This window comes from Anser cygnoides, unplaced genomic scaffold (assembly GCF_040182565.1).
Source record: "Anser cygnoides isolate HZ-2024a breed goose unplaced genomic scaffold, Taihu_goose_T2T_genome scaffold_42_1, whole genome shotgun sequence".
In the NCBI taxonomy this organism is placed as follows: domain Eukaryota; kingdom Metazoa; phylum Chordata; class Aves; order Anseriformes; family Anatidae; genus Anser; species Anser cygnoides.
In genome coordinates, this window is record NW_027103066.1 from 1,023,862 (window position 1) to 1,041,464 (window position 17,603).

At 40.9% G+C, this 17,603-nt stretch overlaps 2 protein-coding genes across 4 annotated transcripts in view; one reads left to right on the forward strand and one right to left on the reverse strand.

The window, feature by feature from the left end:
• Positions 1-3,181: 3,181 nt before the first annotated feature.
• Positions 3,182-17,603, reverse strand: part of LOC136789186 (ubiquitin carboxyl-terminal hydrolase 42-like) — a 29,550-nt gene continuing 15,128 nt past the window's right edge. For all 3 annotated transcript variants that reach the window (XM_066989155.1, XM_066989156.1, XM_066989154.1), the window contains 2 exons: positions 4,624-4,712; positions 3,182-4,295 (listed from right to left, as the gene is read on the reverse strand). In XM_066989155.1, coding sequence (XP_066845256.1) covers positions 3,239-4,295; positions 4,624-4,712 — 1,146 coding nt within the window. In that variant the 3' untranslated portion in view covers positions 3,182-3,238. The remainder of the gene's footprint in view (positions 4,296-4,623; positions 4,713-17,603) is intronic.
• Positions 12,965-16,056, forward strand: LOC136789178 (ubiquitin carboxyl-terminal hydrolase 42-like). Its single transcript, XM_066989150.1, is given in 5 exon segments — positions 12,965-13,000; positions 13,455-13,768; positions 13,770-13,925; positions 13,927-14,166; positions 14,952-16,056. Coding segments are annotated over 5 exon segments (1,851 nt in total).

Consider the following 17,603-nt stretch of genomic DNA (forward strand, 5'->3'; position numbering starts at 1 on the left):
ATCTCGCAGTTCTCCAGGAATACTTGATTTGCTGCATTTCACCATTACGCTCGTCAGTAGCACTGATTCTGGTTTATCACTATTTGCATTACAAATCTCCTTGTCCAAAGCCTAAACTGATGTATGCACTGCTTGAAAACAAAACGTGAAGTTGCAGAGCAGAAGACTCAAGTCATTAGGTTAGCAGCTGTGTAACCATACTGAAATATTGTCTGAAAATATTAACAACTTTCAGCTTTGGGGGATGTCCCATTACATGATGACAAAGTTGCATTACAGCGGTAAATATACCTTGTTGATCTTTCCACCTGTGAAATCTGCAAATCTTTTCAGTGATATTGTGAGAACGTTGGAAGAACGGTGTATGGTAAATCTCTTGGATGCAGGAACCATCTTTTTACACCTTAAAAACAAGCAGAGACAAGTGTTTGAAAGCATCTTCATTTTCGCCCCCAAAACAAACTCGTTTCAATGTCTCACGCATGCTTATGCTATTTGAATGATATTTACTTGCATAATTTATTTGTTTTTTTCTTTTCATAAACCCATGCACTGCATGTCACGTTTGTTAATACAGAGAAGAAGGTAAGTTTTCCCAACAACTCAGAGCATAGCGGGAACAGGAATCTCTCACGAAAGCCTATTACCAGGGAGTTATAAAATATAAAAAAATATATTAAAAATGAGTTACATATAAGACTAATAACAGTTATCAGCAATGGAAAAAGTACTGTACATGTGCAAGGCCTTTCCTTTTAAACTCACAAAAAGGCGGAAAATTCTGGCTTTATGTGTGACTGAACCGATCTCACCTCAAAGAGCACATTAAGGAAGGACCATGCAATTCAGATGTGAGGTGCTATTACAGTTCTTTCTCTTCCTCAGACATCAGTTATGAGAATCCTGAATACACTGCATGTTGCTTTCTAGGATCCGCAGGCTAAGACGAACCTGGGATTAAATTGCTTTAATAACCTACTGGACGCTCTTGATTCAACACCCTAATTTCCTTAGTTTCCAACAACAAGAAGTGGATACTGCATTTTTCATTTAGAGGGGTCAGGCATGAATCCTACAGAACTGAGCCGGGCACTCTGTGCTTTTCTGAGGGGATGTTTGACTAACAACTTGTTTTGCCAAACCATCTTATACAAAAGTTCAATTGTTTCTCACATACGTAGAAACATCTTACATATTGATCAGCATAGAGAGCGCCTGAACTCAACAGGCTTTCCCTGTGCACGGGTTAGGCTTAAGGGAGCTCATTTCAGACATTAGTCCACATCGACAGGTTTCACAGTTCAAGAGCTGTGCAAGACGCTGCTTAGTGAGCCAGCACAGGCTGCTAACATTAATTACCACAGAGCCAGCTCACATTCTCAACTCACAGGAACCTGCTGCTGCCTTCCACTCCAAATCATTCTCCATAGCTCCTTGCTTCAGCTCACCACTACTACAAAATGAAGCAACAACAACAACAACAACAACAAAGCTGCGTCTCCTTATTTCTAAATGAAGTTAAAAGATAACTTATGCTCTAAGTCATGCAATACGTAAAACTAATATCTAGTATTAAGACATAATTAGTAATAATCTTACTCGCTACATTTGTAGCAATTCTCTCCATCCGGCTCTTCAGGTTTCACAAATAGTTCTAGAGCTCTGGTAACAGATGAAACCGCCTAGAGGAGCGAGAGAGAAGAGCGTAAAGTCACTGTAAATTCAAAATTCCAGAGACGCACTAGGAGTTTATAAGAGAATCTGACTAATACATACGTAAGCGATCTACTATGAGCACTGTGAAGAAGGAGGCAGGAAGAGCATGCTCAGCATTTACCTCACCTGGAAGTCATTTTACTTTGAAACAAATCATTTTCCAGTAACGCAGACAGCATCTATAGTGGGCTTTGTCATCAATACTGGGAACAAATCCAGCAGTCTAACAATTAGATGTATATTGAGGTAGAACAACAAAGAAGTATGACAGTATCATAATTTGTGCAGACATAAAATTCTTTCAGCTTAAACCCAATGCAAATTTGGAGACTCTTTACATGGCTTCCATCAGCGCATTCCTCTATATTCTTAAACCTATAATAGCAGGGAAAAAAAGAAAAAGACAAAAAAAAAAAAAAACCACCAAAAAGTAGAAAAAAAGCTGGATTTTTACATATTACATATTTTACATATCCCTCCACATGCTGTTCTGAATAATAGCCAAAATATTCATAGCCACTGTATTTGTTCTCCCCACATAGCTGAAAAAACAACACTTGAAACATATTTTTCAAAACATATTTTAATATCCAGCAGACTGTTCAGTCATCAAGCATTTAAAGACTGTTTTAAATAATCTCTAGATTAATCTAAAAGGAATCCCATAAACATGCTGCAGCCGCTTACCTTTAATATACTCGCTGGATGCGATGGAGCTGTATTTCTTGCTTTCACCTGCACTGGAAGGCTTCCCTTCCTTGTGAGGTTGTTTACTGCCCTCACTTCTGCATTGCTCTCATAAAGAGCCATCTGGAGGATGGGATTCTTCCTTCTTCTCCCGGGTTTTCTTCTGGAAACGAGGATCTAAGTATTCCAAGAAGCCTTTCACTTTCCTGATGTTTCTCCTTTTTCCTCTTTTTGTTACGCTTGCGACTGGCATTGTCAAAGTGGAGCGCAGAGAAATACAAATCATCAAGTCTGAAAGAAACATGCAAGTTAAAAAGAGAAAAAAAGATGTGGCACTTGTTGCATATAGGAAACTTTATTTATTTTACCACAGGGGATGATTTGCCGCATGTCAGCTATTTTGTGGTACTTTGTGCACATGTAACTTCCTTTAGATACAGCAAACTTAAGCCCTCAGATTGAAGGACCATAGGTCCTGGTTGGTACACAGATCATTAACGATGGTTAGCTCTGGAATATGTGCAAGTAAAAAAAAAAATGTTTTAACCTAATCCAGAATGGTGTGCAGATGTGATTCGAACTACGTGGTCCAAAGCTAGTGCTCTGACACAATTCAGCAATATCTTTCCTGTCTTCACTGATCAACCTAATGATCCCCAGTCATGATCCCCAGCCAGATTATGCTATCTAAATAACTTAGAAACTATGAAAAAAACCCAAAACAAAACATGAGAAGCACCCAGAAAAGAATTAGGAAAAAAAATGCTGAGTATGCTGGAATCCCTGCTTACTTGGATTCCTTCTCTCCCTGTTTATCTTCAGACTTCTTTTTCTTCTAGAACTTCTTATATTTTTTCATGTTTTCACCACCTAAAAGCTCCTTTTCTACCTTTCTGCGTTTCCTTTCTATTTCACTTTCACTACCTTCTGCATGAGCATATTGTCTTTTTCTGTTTCCTTCTTTTGCCTTTTTCTGGCGACAGTTCTCCAAATGAGCTGACACAGGTGGAAGTGCATGTCTCTCACGCGAATGTTTTCCAGAATGTTGCTGAGCTACTGAGCAACGATGTGAGTCTGCTCTGGGTGTGCTAAAGTGATGTACATCTTCCTCTCTCAAGAGGGAACCGTGAGGCCATCTGCTTTTGTAATGATAACGCTTATGTGACCTGCTGGAGTAAGTCTGAGTCAATTTGTCAAAGTCTTTATCACCGTGAGAGAACTCTCTCTCTCTACTGGCTCCTGCTGCATGAGGTGAATAGTAATCCTTGTAATATCTACATTTTTCCCATTTCCGTGGTTCATCTTGATAGTATCTTTCTCTGCTCCAACTTCTTTCCCCTTTGGAATGGTAATATCTAGTGCTATCATGTGCTGATCTTCCTCTGCTTCGAGATCTGTACTTTGAATATTTTACTGGTCTTCTGCCATTATCAGGGCTGTTCCTTTCACTATGGAAAGATCTGTACCTGCTTCCCTCCCAATACTCCTGCTTGTGACGCTTTTGCTTAACAACTTCCGCACTCCGAGAGCACCTTCTCTTGCTGGAATGACCATCTTTTTGACTCTCCTTCTCTTCAGTAGGAGAATGTTCCCTCTTTCTCGGGTAATGCTCTTTGTCAGTTTTTTTTGTCTCGTCCTTTGTATCTTGGCATCTATCTGTAATAGCTAAGGAGGAAAGGTTTTTAGAACTACATTCAGTGTCAGACTTTAGAGAGGAAGTTTGCCGCAATTTCTCACCAGTCTCAGAAGACTCTTTGATGTAGAAAGCATTTTCTTTTGAAATCAGTTCATGTTCTTCTGATCTTCTTGGTTTCTCCTTGTCTCCACGGTCATCACATTGGTACTGTTCAAGGTATTCATCATTCTCAGTAGATTTCGGAGGTCCCGGGACACTGCACAAAATAAAAACACGTTTCCGTCTCCCTCCACCTGCTGCTCTGAGAAAAGAGGGGTGGGGGCGACGGGGGAACAGCCAATGTTTCTCCAGATAATGGAGAAAAATGGAAAAACATTCTATGAAGAAACACAAGTTCTCCGTGAGGCACCAACCTGCATCAGAGTGATATGCACAGTGCTGATCATTAGTTCTGTTCGTAACACTGCCCATACAGTACGGAATTCTACTGATTTAAATCCTTCCCTTTAATAGTATTAGTAGACAGATAGAACCGCAATGAACTTCCATAAAATCTTGTCTTAATCAGACTGTGCTCATTTTACCTTATTTCCTCTGACAAGCTGTTCAACTGGCTGGCTGTGAGGGATTCCATGATGACTTCTCGAGGGACTGGAGGTATAGCTCCAGGCATCTGCAATTAAAACGCACAAGTCAGCAGACAGAAAAAATTCTGTTTATACTGAGGACTAGTCTTGTCAGAATTTCTACATTAAATGCTAAGCAAGACCGCTTTGGGTTGTATGCATTATCTACACTTCAAAGATAACCCCAACTCACCTCCCAAAATCTACTTTATGAAACTTAAGAATTTTGATCTCAGCTCAGCTTAAGCTGACAAGTTCTAATGTCAGCTCAGCTCTGCAAATTCTAATGGCATAATATCTCAAAGTGTTACGATCAAATTTGTGCTGTGTTTTCTCAGCATTTCACCTGAATTAGGAACATGATAAACACTCCCGAATACATCATAGGTGAGAAATTCTCGATGGAGCAAACTACTATGTTTCAAGCAATCCATTTGTTTTAGAAAAGAACATCTCAGAAGGTTTAACAGGTTCAACTTGGCAAGTGGAATCATCAAGTTTCAGTCCGTTTTCTTCAGATTCATTAATTAAACTAATAGCACCGTTCAGTGGAACAGTTTTTGGCAGCTCATGCTGGGATCTTCCTTCATCAGCATTCTGACAGGAAGAATGGGAATTCTGCAATGTACAGACTACCTTTCCAACCAGAATTCCACATTGCATTGCAATTCCTTTTAAATAAGCCCTTTGACTCCTCCTCAGATTTTCCTGAAGATTCTGCACCGTAAGGGACTGTATTATCAGAGCTGAGTTTAGGATTTCCATTCACTGTTGGCTCCACAAAGATTTCAGCAGAAACTCTTTTTTTTTTTTTTTTTTGTATTTGCTCCATTTGCTTTACCGACTTTGTGATTGTGGATGAAGGAACAGCCTTGTAGAGATCTTCATCCTCCACAGCACTGCTAAGACAGTCAGGCTGTGACACAGTCTGACGAGCAGGCAATTCATTGTGAATACTGATGGTGATCTTCTGGTTTTCTGACGTATCAGTAATTGAAGGCCTGGTAATCGCCTGTTTTTGAACACAGGCCATTGGTGGTGCTGAAGATGGCCTTTTTAGGGTGACACCAGTGGTATTTGCATCCTCTTTTATGGATCCATTTCCATTTAAATGACTTGAATTCTTGAGGACTAGTCTTGTCAGAACCAATGACGGTGATTCGAGTCAGAGGTGTTTTTGCTTTGCGAAAGATAGCCAAGTACCTGACTCTGCAGAGTTCTGTAATTAATTATGTAATTAAAAGACCTTCGTGTGCTTTCCGACTCGGGGTGCTTATTGGCGCGGTGCACTGGGCATGAACCCGCGGACAACATCTGTACTCAGTGTGATGCCTACAGACAATCCTTTCCTGTTGGGACCTGCATATTTTTCTGTGCATTCAACACAAACCCTTTGGCACAACTAGTTCCCTACGCAGCTGCCAGTCCACCACTCAGTTGCACTTCTGAAGAGGAAAAGCTATTTCCATCTAACGTAGGAGCACATACTCTAAATGTCACTTAGCTGGTCATTTACTGCAGGACAAGATTTGAAAACTGTTGTTGAGATTCTGTTGGGTTTCCTGCTTACAGAAAATTTAAGTGCTAGATCGCCCTCTACTCCACTTTGTAGTGCTGCATTTAATGGAGATTCAAATAATTTCATTTGCTCCTCCGTTTATGGACAATGAGCTGAAGGAACAGGTACAGCACATTAGCCTGGAATGCCTTCCCTCCCAACCAAAGTAAACTGGAGCTGTAACTAACACAAGCAGAAGCAAGGCTTCCACGTTTTCAGCTGAATAAAGTTCCAACAAAGTCATCCTCTGGGATTTGAAGCTTACTTCAAATTACATGCCAACAACTCTTTTCCCTGAAAGGTCTTGCCAAGTTCTTACGTCATAGTAAAGTGTATACCTATAAAATTTACAGTTAACGTCTTCACTTAGTTTGTCCAATTTTTGCATTATCGCTCAGCTGTGTGCTCATTTATAAGTTGATGCATGTATACAAGCTGCTGATCAAGTCCTATGTCTTGTTTGCAATTCTTCGTTTCCTTGTTGCCAGCATATTGTAAAGCGGATCCCTGCTGCTACTTGCTCTAGAAGAAAAGGAATCATCGTTTTGGTTACCAAATACCCGCTTCTGAAAACTAGAAGTGTTTTGTTCTCTCTTCCCTTTGAATGACTCCACACCTCTCATCAGATAATGGATTGCTGACCTAGAATCAGAGAACATCCCAAGGTGGAAAGGACTCACAATAATCCCCGAGTCCAACTCCTGGCTCCACACAGGACCACCCCAAAAGCAGACCCTACGTCTGAGAGCATCGTTCAAACACTTCTTGACCCCCGTCAGGCTCGGTGCCATGACCACTGCCCTGGGCAGCTGTCCCAGTGCCCGAGCGCCCTCTCAGGGCAGCACCTGAGGCGCACGGGGCTCGGCGGGGCGGCCCGGGAGGGGAGGAGGACGGCGGGGCGAAGCGGCGGCTCCCTCAGAGCCGTCTCCCCGCCGCCTCGCCCGCACGTCGGGGCTTTTTCGTGTCGGGGCTTTTTAGTGTCGCGCCCTCGGGCTCTCGCCGCGGGCGACGTGCTGCTCCCCAGCGCGGACACCTTGCGCGCGGGGCCTGCCCGCGGCGGCGGCGGGAGGGAAACCCCAACCGCAAAGCCCTCCCGGCAGGGAGAGCTCGGGGTGAGGGCCGATCCGGCACCGACAGTAAAGACACACCGGAGGAAACGCTCTGCTTGTAGCCGTGAGCACCGCGGCCAGGTTAAAAAGGCGTCACGCTGGAGCTCCGAGTTGGGCGGCGTTCCGAGGCCGTCGTGGCAGTTGTGGAGACGGCCTCGGCTGAGGTGGCGGCTGCTGTCGCTGCTGTCCCCTCTGTCCCCGCTGTTGCCGCTGTTCCCGGCGCCTGGAGACCCCCGGCAGCCCCCTGTGACAGGACCTGTGGCCCCGGGGAGCAGGACCTGTGGCCCCCTGTGCCCGCCGCCTCGTCGGCCATCCCGGCAGCGATCCTGCCAGCACAGAATAGCTCACTGGCGTTACGTGCGTTTCAGGGTAAAGTGACGATTAACTTCTATTTCCTCGCTTGGGTGCTGCTTTATTCTTTAACGAAGCTTCAGGTTTAAAGGTTAAACTCAGTTATGTCAAGGTTAAACTCAGTTTCGTGAATGGCATCTTGGACAAAATCTTAAGCTGTGATTGACTCTCTGCTTAACAGAGGCCAAGCGTGTACCTACCGAGCAGCAGGTCATAAGTGATAAGCCCTCACAAATTAACTTGCTATCACAAAGTGACGCCCAGAAAAAGTGTATTCAAAAGCTAGGCTCATTATAGAATCACAACAAACCCATCATGACTGGTGCAGTAGACAGTGCGGTAGAGGGCGAGCCCTGGAAAGACAGAAGTAAAGTAGCAGCGAAATGCAGGTACCTTTGTGCACACGAAACAGAAAAGCGCAGGCAGTAAAGTAATAGTGTTCCATTGCTAACGCGAGCAACAATTATATATAAATCACAACCATTATCTATTAGATAATAGGTAATAATTAATAGATAATTGCAAAGCTCCAAAAATGCAATAAATAACTGATTCCCCTCAGAGAATGTCATTTACATTTTTATATTAAAAAGACTCCAGAGTTGTAATGGATTAAAATCCTACGAAAGTGAAAGAAATGGCATCAGCCACTAGTTCTGCAGAAGCTAAAAGTAATACTGATAGAGTTTGGATGGAAATTTTTACTTTGTGTGTTTAGTTTGGGGATTCCTTTTAAATCATTCATACCAGCAATTTAGTTCTTAAAGGCTGTTTCTTTGAGATTAAGTGACAGGACTTCTACTACTCTTTTCTTCTTGGAATGCTTCTTGGTATTCTTACGTCAACCAGAACCTTTGTCTCTGTCGCAGATGAGAACAATGACCACGGTTAACAAGCCCAAATCTTCAAATTCTAAAAAGCCATCTTCAAGGCGGTCTGGCAAATCCAAGAAACCGAGTACTAAAAAACTGATGTCACGCACCGCAAACTGGGGCCGGATACCACCTGCAGAAGATTCAAGCCAAGTCTCCGTGGCCCAAGGATGTGGAGGTGCTATTTATTGTAGACCCTCTGAAAATTCTAAGCCTTTTGCCCTGTCCTGGTTCCAGTTAGGACAGAGTTAATTTTCCTCATAGTAGCTGGTAGGGTGCTATGTTTTGGATTAGGATGAGAAGAGCGCTGATAACATGCTGATGTTTTAATTGTTGCAGAGCAGTGTTTACACCAGGCCAAGGACTTTTCAGCTTCTCGCTCTGTCCTGCCAGCGGGCAGGCTAGGGGTGCAGCAGGAGCTGGGAGGGGACAGACCCAGGACAGCTGACCCAAACTGGCCAAAGGGGTATTCCATACCATCTGACGTCATGCTAAACAATATATAGGGGTGGCTGGCCGGGGTGGGGGGCCGGCTGCTCGGGGATAGGCTGGGCATCGGTCAGCGGGTGGTGAGCAATTGCATTGTGCATCACTTGTTTCTTACACATTATTATTATTAATACTATTATCATTATCACTATTATTATTATTGTTATTATTATATTCCTGTCTTAATAAACTGTCTTTATCTCAACTCACTGGCTTCACTTTCCCGTTTCTCTCCCCCATCCCAGAGAGGGAGGGGGGAGGGTGAGCGAACGGCTGTGTGGTGTTTAGCTGCCAGCCGGGTTAAACCACAACATGCCCAAAGAGATCTAAGTAAGCGTGCGCTTTATCCTGCCTCCGTTTTCTTCAAAACAAAAGTAGAAAATGCAGTTCTTACTTGTTGCACTGATAGAGAACGGGACTACTGTGAATAAAGACTTCCAAAGCGATTCCCCTAAGGCAACTGAAGTGACTGACGTTACAGAAATTAATTTTGATATATTTACAGTCGACAGAGAAATATGGGGAGCATTTTGTAATGCACAGATTCATCCGTGTCTTTTCTGTTTTGCAAAGAAAAGTGTTTGATTGTTGCTATTCACAGCTTCCATTATTCACAGGTTTTTGAATGCTAACATTGCTCAGGAAAAGATCTGATATTTGTAGGGGTACCGTCATTCCTAGTTATTTGTTTTTACATTGTCCTTGCATTTATTACCATATAATTTCAAGTCTAAGTTTGTGGTTTAAGTTATAATAAGGAAAAAAGCAGTAGTTGAGGTAATCAGGTTAAAGATTATAGATGGAGAGGAACTTGGCGTTAGATACTAAAAACAGGATGGCAGTTAGCCTTGCCTTAGAAAAATTAAAATGGTTGACTAAACTTTTTTTTCCCAAAACGTTGTGTTGACCAGCCAATTTGAATTTGGCGGTATTAAAGCTGTCTGCAATAAGTTTTTCTGTTTTGGATTGTAGCTAGTTCCTCTAGGTGCTCCCGCAGAATAGTATTTTTACTATACCTATATATACTTTACATATTTACTATACCTATATATACCTGATGCCTTTCTTAGAAACAAACAAACAAAATCTCTTTTTAAATATAACTTTCTTGCAGTTGTTAATGATGGAATTGCTCCGCCACAAAGGATTCTTTTTCCACCTGAGAAGATACGTATGGATTGGCAAGAAACACAAAGTGTTGGAGTTGGCCTGTACAATCTTGGCAACACACGTTTTCTTAATGCTACTCTACAGTTTTTGACCTACAAAAAAAAAATCCAGCTTTTTTTTTTACTTTTTGTTTTTTTTTTTTTGTCTTTTTCTTTTCTTCCCTGCTATTATAGGTTTAAGAATATAGAGGAATGCGCTGATGGAAGCCATGTAAAGAGTCTCCAAATTTGCATTGGGTTTAAGCTGAAAGAATTTTATGTCTGTTTTGATGTTTCTACGTATGTGAGAAACAATTGAACTTTTGTCTAAGATGGTTTGGCAAAACAAGTTGTTAGTCAAACATCCCCTCAGAAAAGCACAGAGTGCCCGGCTCAGTTCTGTAGGATTCATGCCTGACCCCTCTAAATGAAAAATGCAGTATCCACTTCTTGTTTTTGGAAACTAAGGAAATTAGGGTGTTGAATCCAGAGCGTCCAGTAGGTTATTAAAGCAATTTAATCCCAGGTTCGTCTTAGCCTGCGGATCCTAGAAAGCAACATGCAGTGTATTCAGGATTCTCATAACTGATGTCTGAGGAAGAGAAAGAACTGTAATAGCACCTCACATCTGAATTGCATGGTCCTTCCTTAATGTGCTCTTTGAGGTGCGATCGGTTCAGTCACACATAAAGCCAGAATTTTCCGTCTTTTTGTGAGTTTAAAAGGAAAGGCCTTGCACATGTACAGTACTTTTTCCATTGCTGATAACTGTTATTAGTCTTACATATAACTCACTTTTAATATATTTTTTTATATTTTATAACTCCCTGGTAATACGCTTTCGTGAGAGATTCCTGTTCCCGCTATGCTCTGAGTTGTTGGGAAAACTTACCTTCTTCTCTGTATTAACAAACGTGACATGCAGTGCATGGGTTTATGAAAAGAAAAAAACAAACATATTAGGCAAGTAAATATTATTCAAATAGCATAAGCATGCGTGAGACATTGAAATGAGTTTGTTTTGGGGGCGAAAAAGAAGATGCTTTCAAACACTTGCCTCTGCTTGTTTTTGAGGTGTAAAAAGATGGTTCCTGCATCCAAGAGATTTACCATACACCGTTCTTCCAACGTTCTCACAATATTACTGAAAAGATTTGCAGATTTCACAGGTGGAAAGATCAACAAGGTATATTTACCGCTGTAATGCAACTTTGTCATCATGTAATGGGACATCCCCCAAAGCTGAAAGTTGTTAATATTTTCAGACAATAATTGTAGACTAACGACTGTGGCTTATTCTTTCTCTTAATATCAGTAAAGTTCCTGCTTGACAAGAAGCATATACTTTCCTCTGAGAAGGCTAATTCGTCAGAAAACAGTTCTCTGGAACTTCTAGTATTAAACGTTGCTTATGGGAAGACTTATTTTTAGTGAATCAAGAGATATATTCATATAATTCCAGTCTCTGTTTTTTGAAAGTGTTTTTCTCTGCCTAGTCCACGAAGTACTCTGATATAATTTTTCTATCTTCTTGGTCTCTCTTTAGGAGGTAAAATATCCTGAGTATTTGGACCTCCGAGCCTACATGTCTCAATCAAGTGGAGAACCACTCATCTACACCTTATAAGCGGTGCTGGTGCATCATGGTATCAACTGTCGCACAGGACACTATGTATGATACATGAAGGTAGAAGTCAACATCATTTCTAACAGGGTAAAAGTTGTGCTGGCAAACCAGTTAAAGTGTTACTAGTAGTACTGTTTCTAGGGAAAAAGATTTCATTATATGTTTATTTGACACGTGTGTATTTTATTCCTATCTGTGATTTCATTTGGAAAACATGCAATTCATCTAAAGATATCGTTGTCTTTATTTGCAGGCTGGTAATGGACTTTGGTATCAGATGAATGATGCAAAAGTAGTCCGTACTGACATTAAAAGAGTTCTTGGTCAGCAAGCTTACTTACTTTTTTATATCAGGTAATAACAAATATTAAAATGTGTTCAGAAGAGATTTACTCTCCTGTTATTGATACTTTTCTTTTTGCAAGTGTTTTTCTTTCTCTCCCAGGAAAAGATTATTGTTTATCTAATTCAGTTCTGTCTAACCTGAAATTCTCTGTCATTTATTATCTTTTGTTGCTTGGCCTTAAACTGCAGCACTTGTGTAAATTGCTGTATATGTGTTATCTGTAGCTGGCTAATTTAGAGAAGGAGAGAAATGAAGGTCATCTGTGGTGTAAGAATGAATTATCGCTCTGAAAGTGATAGTCATAGTAGGAAGACTGTTACCTACTTTTCAGTTTGTAGTCTTGGCTAAGTCTTCTGTAGAGAAGGCTTCCATATCGTATGAACTGCTCCTATAAAATTATAGGATGGGATTTAATCCAAGAGTAGGCTGAAAGAAAAACTAAACTGAGATCACTGCTCTTTTCTGAAGGCGCTATGATTTGACGCTCGGAGAACGTGCTTTTCACTTAGCAGCACCATCTTATCCCTGTTCGTTCCCCCCTGGTCAGCGGGGGGCTAACAGTAAGCAGGCTGGATTTCTGGGACCACGACTTCCTCCTCATATGATTAAGGCAATTTAGGGAAGCGGGAGGGCAGATAATGGCACCAAACAGATAGTGGGTTTGGGATTTGGTGTGGGGTTTTTTGTTTGGTTTTTGGCATCTTCGTTTTGTTTTCCTTCCCACGCTGCAGCTTCCTTCACAGCCCTCATGCTACGGCCAGAGTCATTCAAACAGTGGTTACTGCTAAATTGCGCAGCCATGCGACTCCATTATTTATACCTCCTAGACAGCTTTGTAAAGCACAGAGAGCTACACTCTTTGACAATTTAAGTAGAGTGTAGTAATCCTCGAATCATTTAAAAGAGGACTTGTTTTTCCTATCGACGTCATTTTAGCTAAGACAGGGAAACCAAATTGTCTTATTCCTGAGCACCAGAACAATTATTCCAGGCTTTTTGGGGTATGTTTAAAGGGGAAAAGCAATATATTTGGGAATAGCTTTAGGTAATGTTAAGTTGTTTGGATGGTTTTCAAAAATGATGTTAATTTGATATCAATATGCAGTAAACCAAAAGCAGGAATTAAATGCACTTATGGGACTTGCATTTATCTTTAAAGGGCAGTGTTTTTTGCTTTTTAGGTGTTAAGACCATTTGTAGAAATACTTAGTAGGAGAATGACATGTTTAAAAATGTTAAATGCAGTGTTTGCATTAATCCATCTTGCAATTTCTTCTTTTTAAATACAGAATTCAAGTCGTTTAAATGGAAATGGATCCATAAAAGAGGATGCAAATACCACTGGTGTCACCCTAAAAAGGCCATCTTCAGCACCACCAATGGCCTGTGTTCAAAAACAGGCGATAACCAGGCCTTCAATTACTGATACGTCAAAAAACCAGAAGATCACCATCAGTATTCACAATGAATTGCCTGCTCGTCAGACTGTGTCACAGCCTGACTGTCTTAGCAGTGCTGTGGAGGATGAAGATCTCTACAAGGCTGTTCCTTCATCCACAATCACAAAGTCGGTAAAGCAAATGAAGCAAATACAAAAAAAAAAAAAAAAAAAAAAGAGTTTCTGCTGAAATTTTTGTGGAGCCAACAGTGAATGGAAATCCTAAACTCAGTTCTGATAACACAGTCCCTTACGGTGCAGAATCTTCAGGAAAATCTGAGGAGGAGTCAAAGGGCTTATTTAAAAGGAATTGCAATGCAATGTGGAATTTTGGTTGGAAAGGTAGTCCGTACATTGCAGAATTCCCATTCTTCCTGTCAGAATGCTGATGAAGGAAGATCCCAGCATGAGCTGCCAAAAACTGTTCCACTGAACGGTGCTATTAGTTTAGTTAATGAATCTGAAGAAAACGGACTGAAACTTGATGATTCCACTTGCCAAGTTGAACCTGTTAAACCTTCTGAGATGTTCTTTTCTAAAACAAATGGATTGCTTGAAACATAGTAGTTTGCTCCATCGAGAATTTCTCACCTATGATGTATTCGGGAGTGTTTATCATGTTCCTAATTCAGGTGAAATGCTGAGAAAACACAGCACAAATTTGATTGTAACACTTTGTGATATTATCCCATTAGAATTTGCAGAGCTGAGCTGACATTAGAACTTGTCAGCTTAAGCTGAGCTGAGATCAAAATTCTTAAGTTTCATAAAGTAGATTTTGGGAGGTGAGTTGGGGTTATCTTTGAAGTGTAGATAATGCATACAACCCAAAGCGGTCTTGCTTAGCATTTAATGTAGAAATTCTGACAAGACTAGTCCTCGGTATAAACAGTATTTTTTCTGTCTGCTGACTTGTGCGTTTTAATTGCAGATGCCTGGAGCTGTGCCTCCAGTCCCTCGAGAAGTCATCATGGAATCCCTCACAGCCAGTCAGTTGAACAGCTTGTCAGAGGAAATAAGGTAAAATGAGCACAGTCTGATTAAGACAAGATTTTATGGAAGTTCATTGCGGTTTTATCTGTCTACTAATACTATTTAATGGAAGGATTTAAATCAGTAGAATTCCGTACTGTATGGCCAGTGTTACGAACAGAACTAATGATCATCACTGTGCATATCACTCTGATGCAGGTTGGTGCCTCACGGAGAAGTTGTGTTTCTTCATAGAATGTTTTTCCATTTTTCTCCATTATCTGGAGAAACATTGGCTGTTCCCCCGTCGCCCCCACCCCTCTTTTCTCAGAGCAGCAGGTGGAGGGAGACGGAAACGTGTTTTTATTTTGTGCAGTGTCCCAGGACCTCCGAAATCTACTGAGAATGATGAATACCTTGAACAGTACCAATGTGATGACCGTGGAGACAAGGAGAAACCAAGAAGATCAGAAGAACATGAACTGATTTCAAAAGAAAACGTTTTCTACATCAAAGAGTCTTCTGAGACTGGTGAGAAATTGCGGCAAACTTCCTCTCTAAAGTCTGACACTGAATGTAGTTCTAAAAACCTTTCCTCCTTAGCTATTACAGGTAGATGCCAAGATACAAAGGACGAGACAAAAAAAACTGACAAAGAGCATTACCCGAGAAAGAGGGAACATTCTCCTACTGAAGAGAAGGAGAGTCAAAAAGATGGTCATTCCAGCAAGAGAAGGTGCTCTCGGAGTGTGGAAGTTGTTAAGCAAAAGCGTCACAAGCAGGAGTATTGGGAGGGAAGCAGGTACAGATCTTTCCATAGTGAAAGGAACAGCCCTGATAATGGCAGAAGACCAGTAAAATATTCAAAGTACAGATCTCGAAGCAGAGGAAGATCAGCACATGATAGCACTAGATATTACCATTCCAAAGGGGAAAGAAGTTGGAGCAGAGAAAGATACTATCAAGATGAACCACGGAAATGGGAAAAATGTAGATATTACAAGGATTGCTATTCACCTCATGCAGCAGGAGACAGTAGAGAGAGAAAGTTCTCTCACGGTGATAAAGACTTTGACAAATTGACTCAGACTTACTCCAGCAGGTCACATAAGCATTATCATTACAAAAGCAGATGGCCTCACGGTTCCCTCTTGAGAGAGGAAGATGTACATCACTTTAGCACACCCAGAGCAGACTCACATCGTTGCTCAGTAGCTCAGCAACATTCTGGAAAGCATTCGCGTGAGAGACATGCACTTCCACCTGTGTCAGCTCATTTGGAGAACTGTCGCCAGAAAAAGGCAAAAGAAGGAAACAGAAAAAGACAATATGCTCATGCAGAAGGTAGTGAAAGTGAAATAGAAAGGAAACGCAGAAAGGCAGAAAAGGAGATTTTAGGTGGTGAAAACATGAAAAAATATAAGAAGTTCTAGAAGAAAAAGAAGTCTGAAGATAAACAGGGAGAGAAGGAATCCAAGTAAGCAGGGATTCCAGCATACTCAGCATTTTTTTTCCTAATTCTTTTCTGGGTGCTTCTCATGTTTTGTTTTGGGTTTTTTTCATAGTTTCTAAGTTATTTAGATAGCATAATCTGGCTGGGGATCATGACTGGGGATCATTAGGTTGATCAGTGAAGACAGGAAAGCTATTGCTGAATTGTGTCAGAGCACTAGCTTTGGACCACGTAGTTCGAATCACATCTGCACACCATTCTGGAATAGGTTAAAACATTTTTTTTTTTTACTTGCATATATTCCAGAGCTAACCATCGTTAATGATCTGTGTACCAACCAGGACCTATGGTCCTTCAATCTGAGGGCTTAAGTTTGCTGCATCTAAAGGAAGTTACATGTGCACAAAGTACCACAAAATAGCTGACATGCGGCAAATCATCCCCTGTGGTAAAATAAATAAAGTTTCCTATATGCAACAAGTGCCACATCTTTTTTTCTCTTTTTAACTTGCATGTTTCTTTCAGACTTGATGATTTGTATTTCTCTGCGCTCCACTTTGACAATGCCAGTCGCAAGCGTAACAAAAAGAGGAAAAAGGAGAAACATCAGGAAAGTGAAAGGCTTCTTGGAATACTTAGATCCTTGTTTCCAGAAGAAAACCCGGGAGAAGAAGGAAGAATCCCATCCTCCAGATGGCTCTTTATGAGAGCAATGCAGAAGTGAGGGCAGTAAACAACCTCACAAGGAAGGGAAGCCTTCCAGTGCAGGTGAAAGCAAGAAATACAGCTCCATCGCATCCAGCGAGTATATTAAAGGTAAGCGGCTGCAGCATGTTTATGGGATTCCTTTTAGATTAATCTAGAGATTATTTAAAACAGTCTTTAAATGCTTGATGACTGAACAGTCTGCTGGATATTAAAATATGTTTTGAAAAATATGTTTCAAGTGTTGTTTTTTCAGCTATGTGGGGAGAACAAATACAGTGGCTATGAATATTTTGGCTATTATTCAGAACAGCATGCGGAGGGATATATAAAATATGTAATATGTAAAAATATGTAATATGTAAAAATCCAGCTTTTTTTCTACTTTTTGGTGGTTTTCTTTTGTCTTTTTCTTTTTTTCCCTGCTATTATAGGTTTAAGAATATAGAGGAATGCGCTGATGGAAGCCATGTAAAGAGTCTCCAAATTTGCATTGGGTTTAAGCTGAAAGAATTTTATGTCTGCACAAATTATGATACTGTCATACTTCTTTGTTGTTCTACCTCAATATACATCTAATTGTTAGACTGCTGGATTTGTTCCCAGTATTGATGACAAAGCCCACTATAGATGCTGTCTGCGTTACTGGAAAATGATTTGTTTCAAAGTAAAATGACTTCCAGGTGAGGTAAATGCTGAGCATGCTCTTCCTGCCTCCTTCTTCACAGTGCTCATAGTAGATCGCTTACGTATGTATTAGTCAGATTCTCTTATAAACTCCTAGTGCGTCTCTGGAATTTTGAATTTACAGTGACTTTACGCTCTTCTCTCTCGCTCCTCTAGGCGGTTTCATCTGTTACCAGAGCTCTA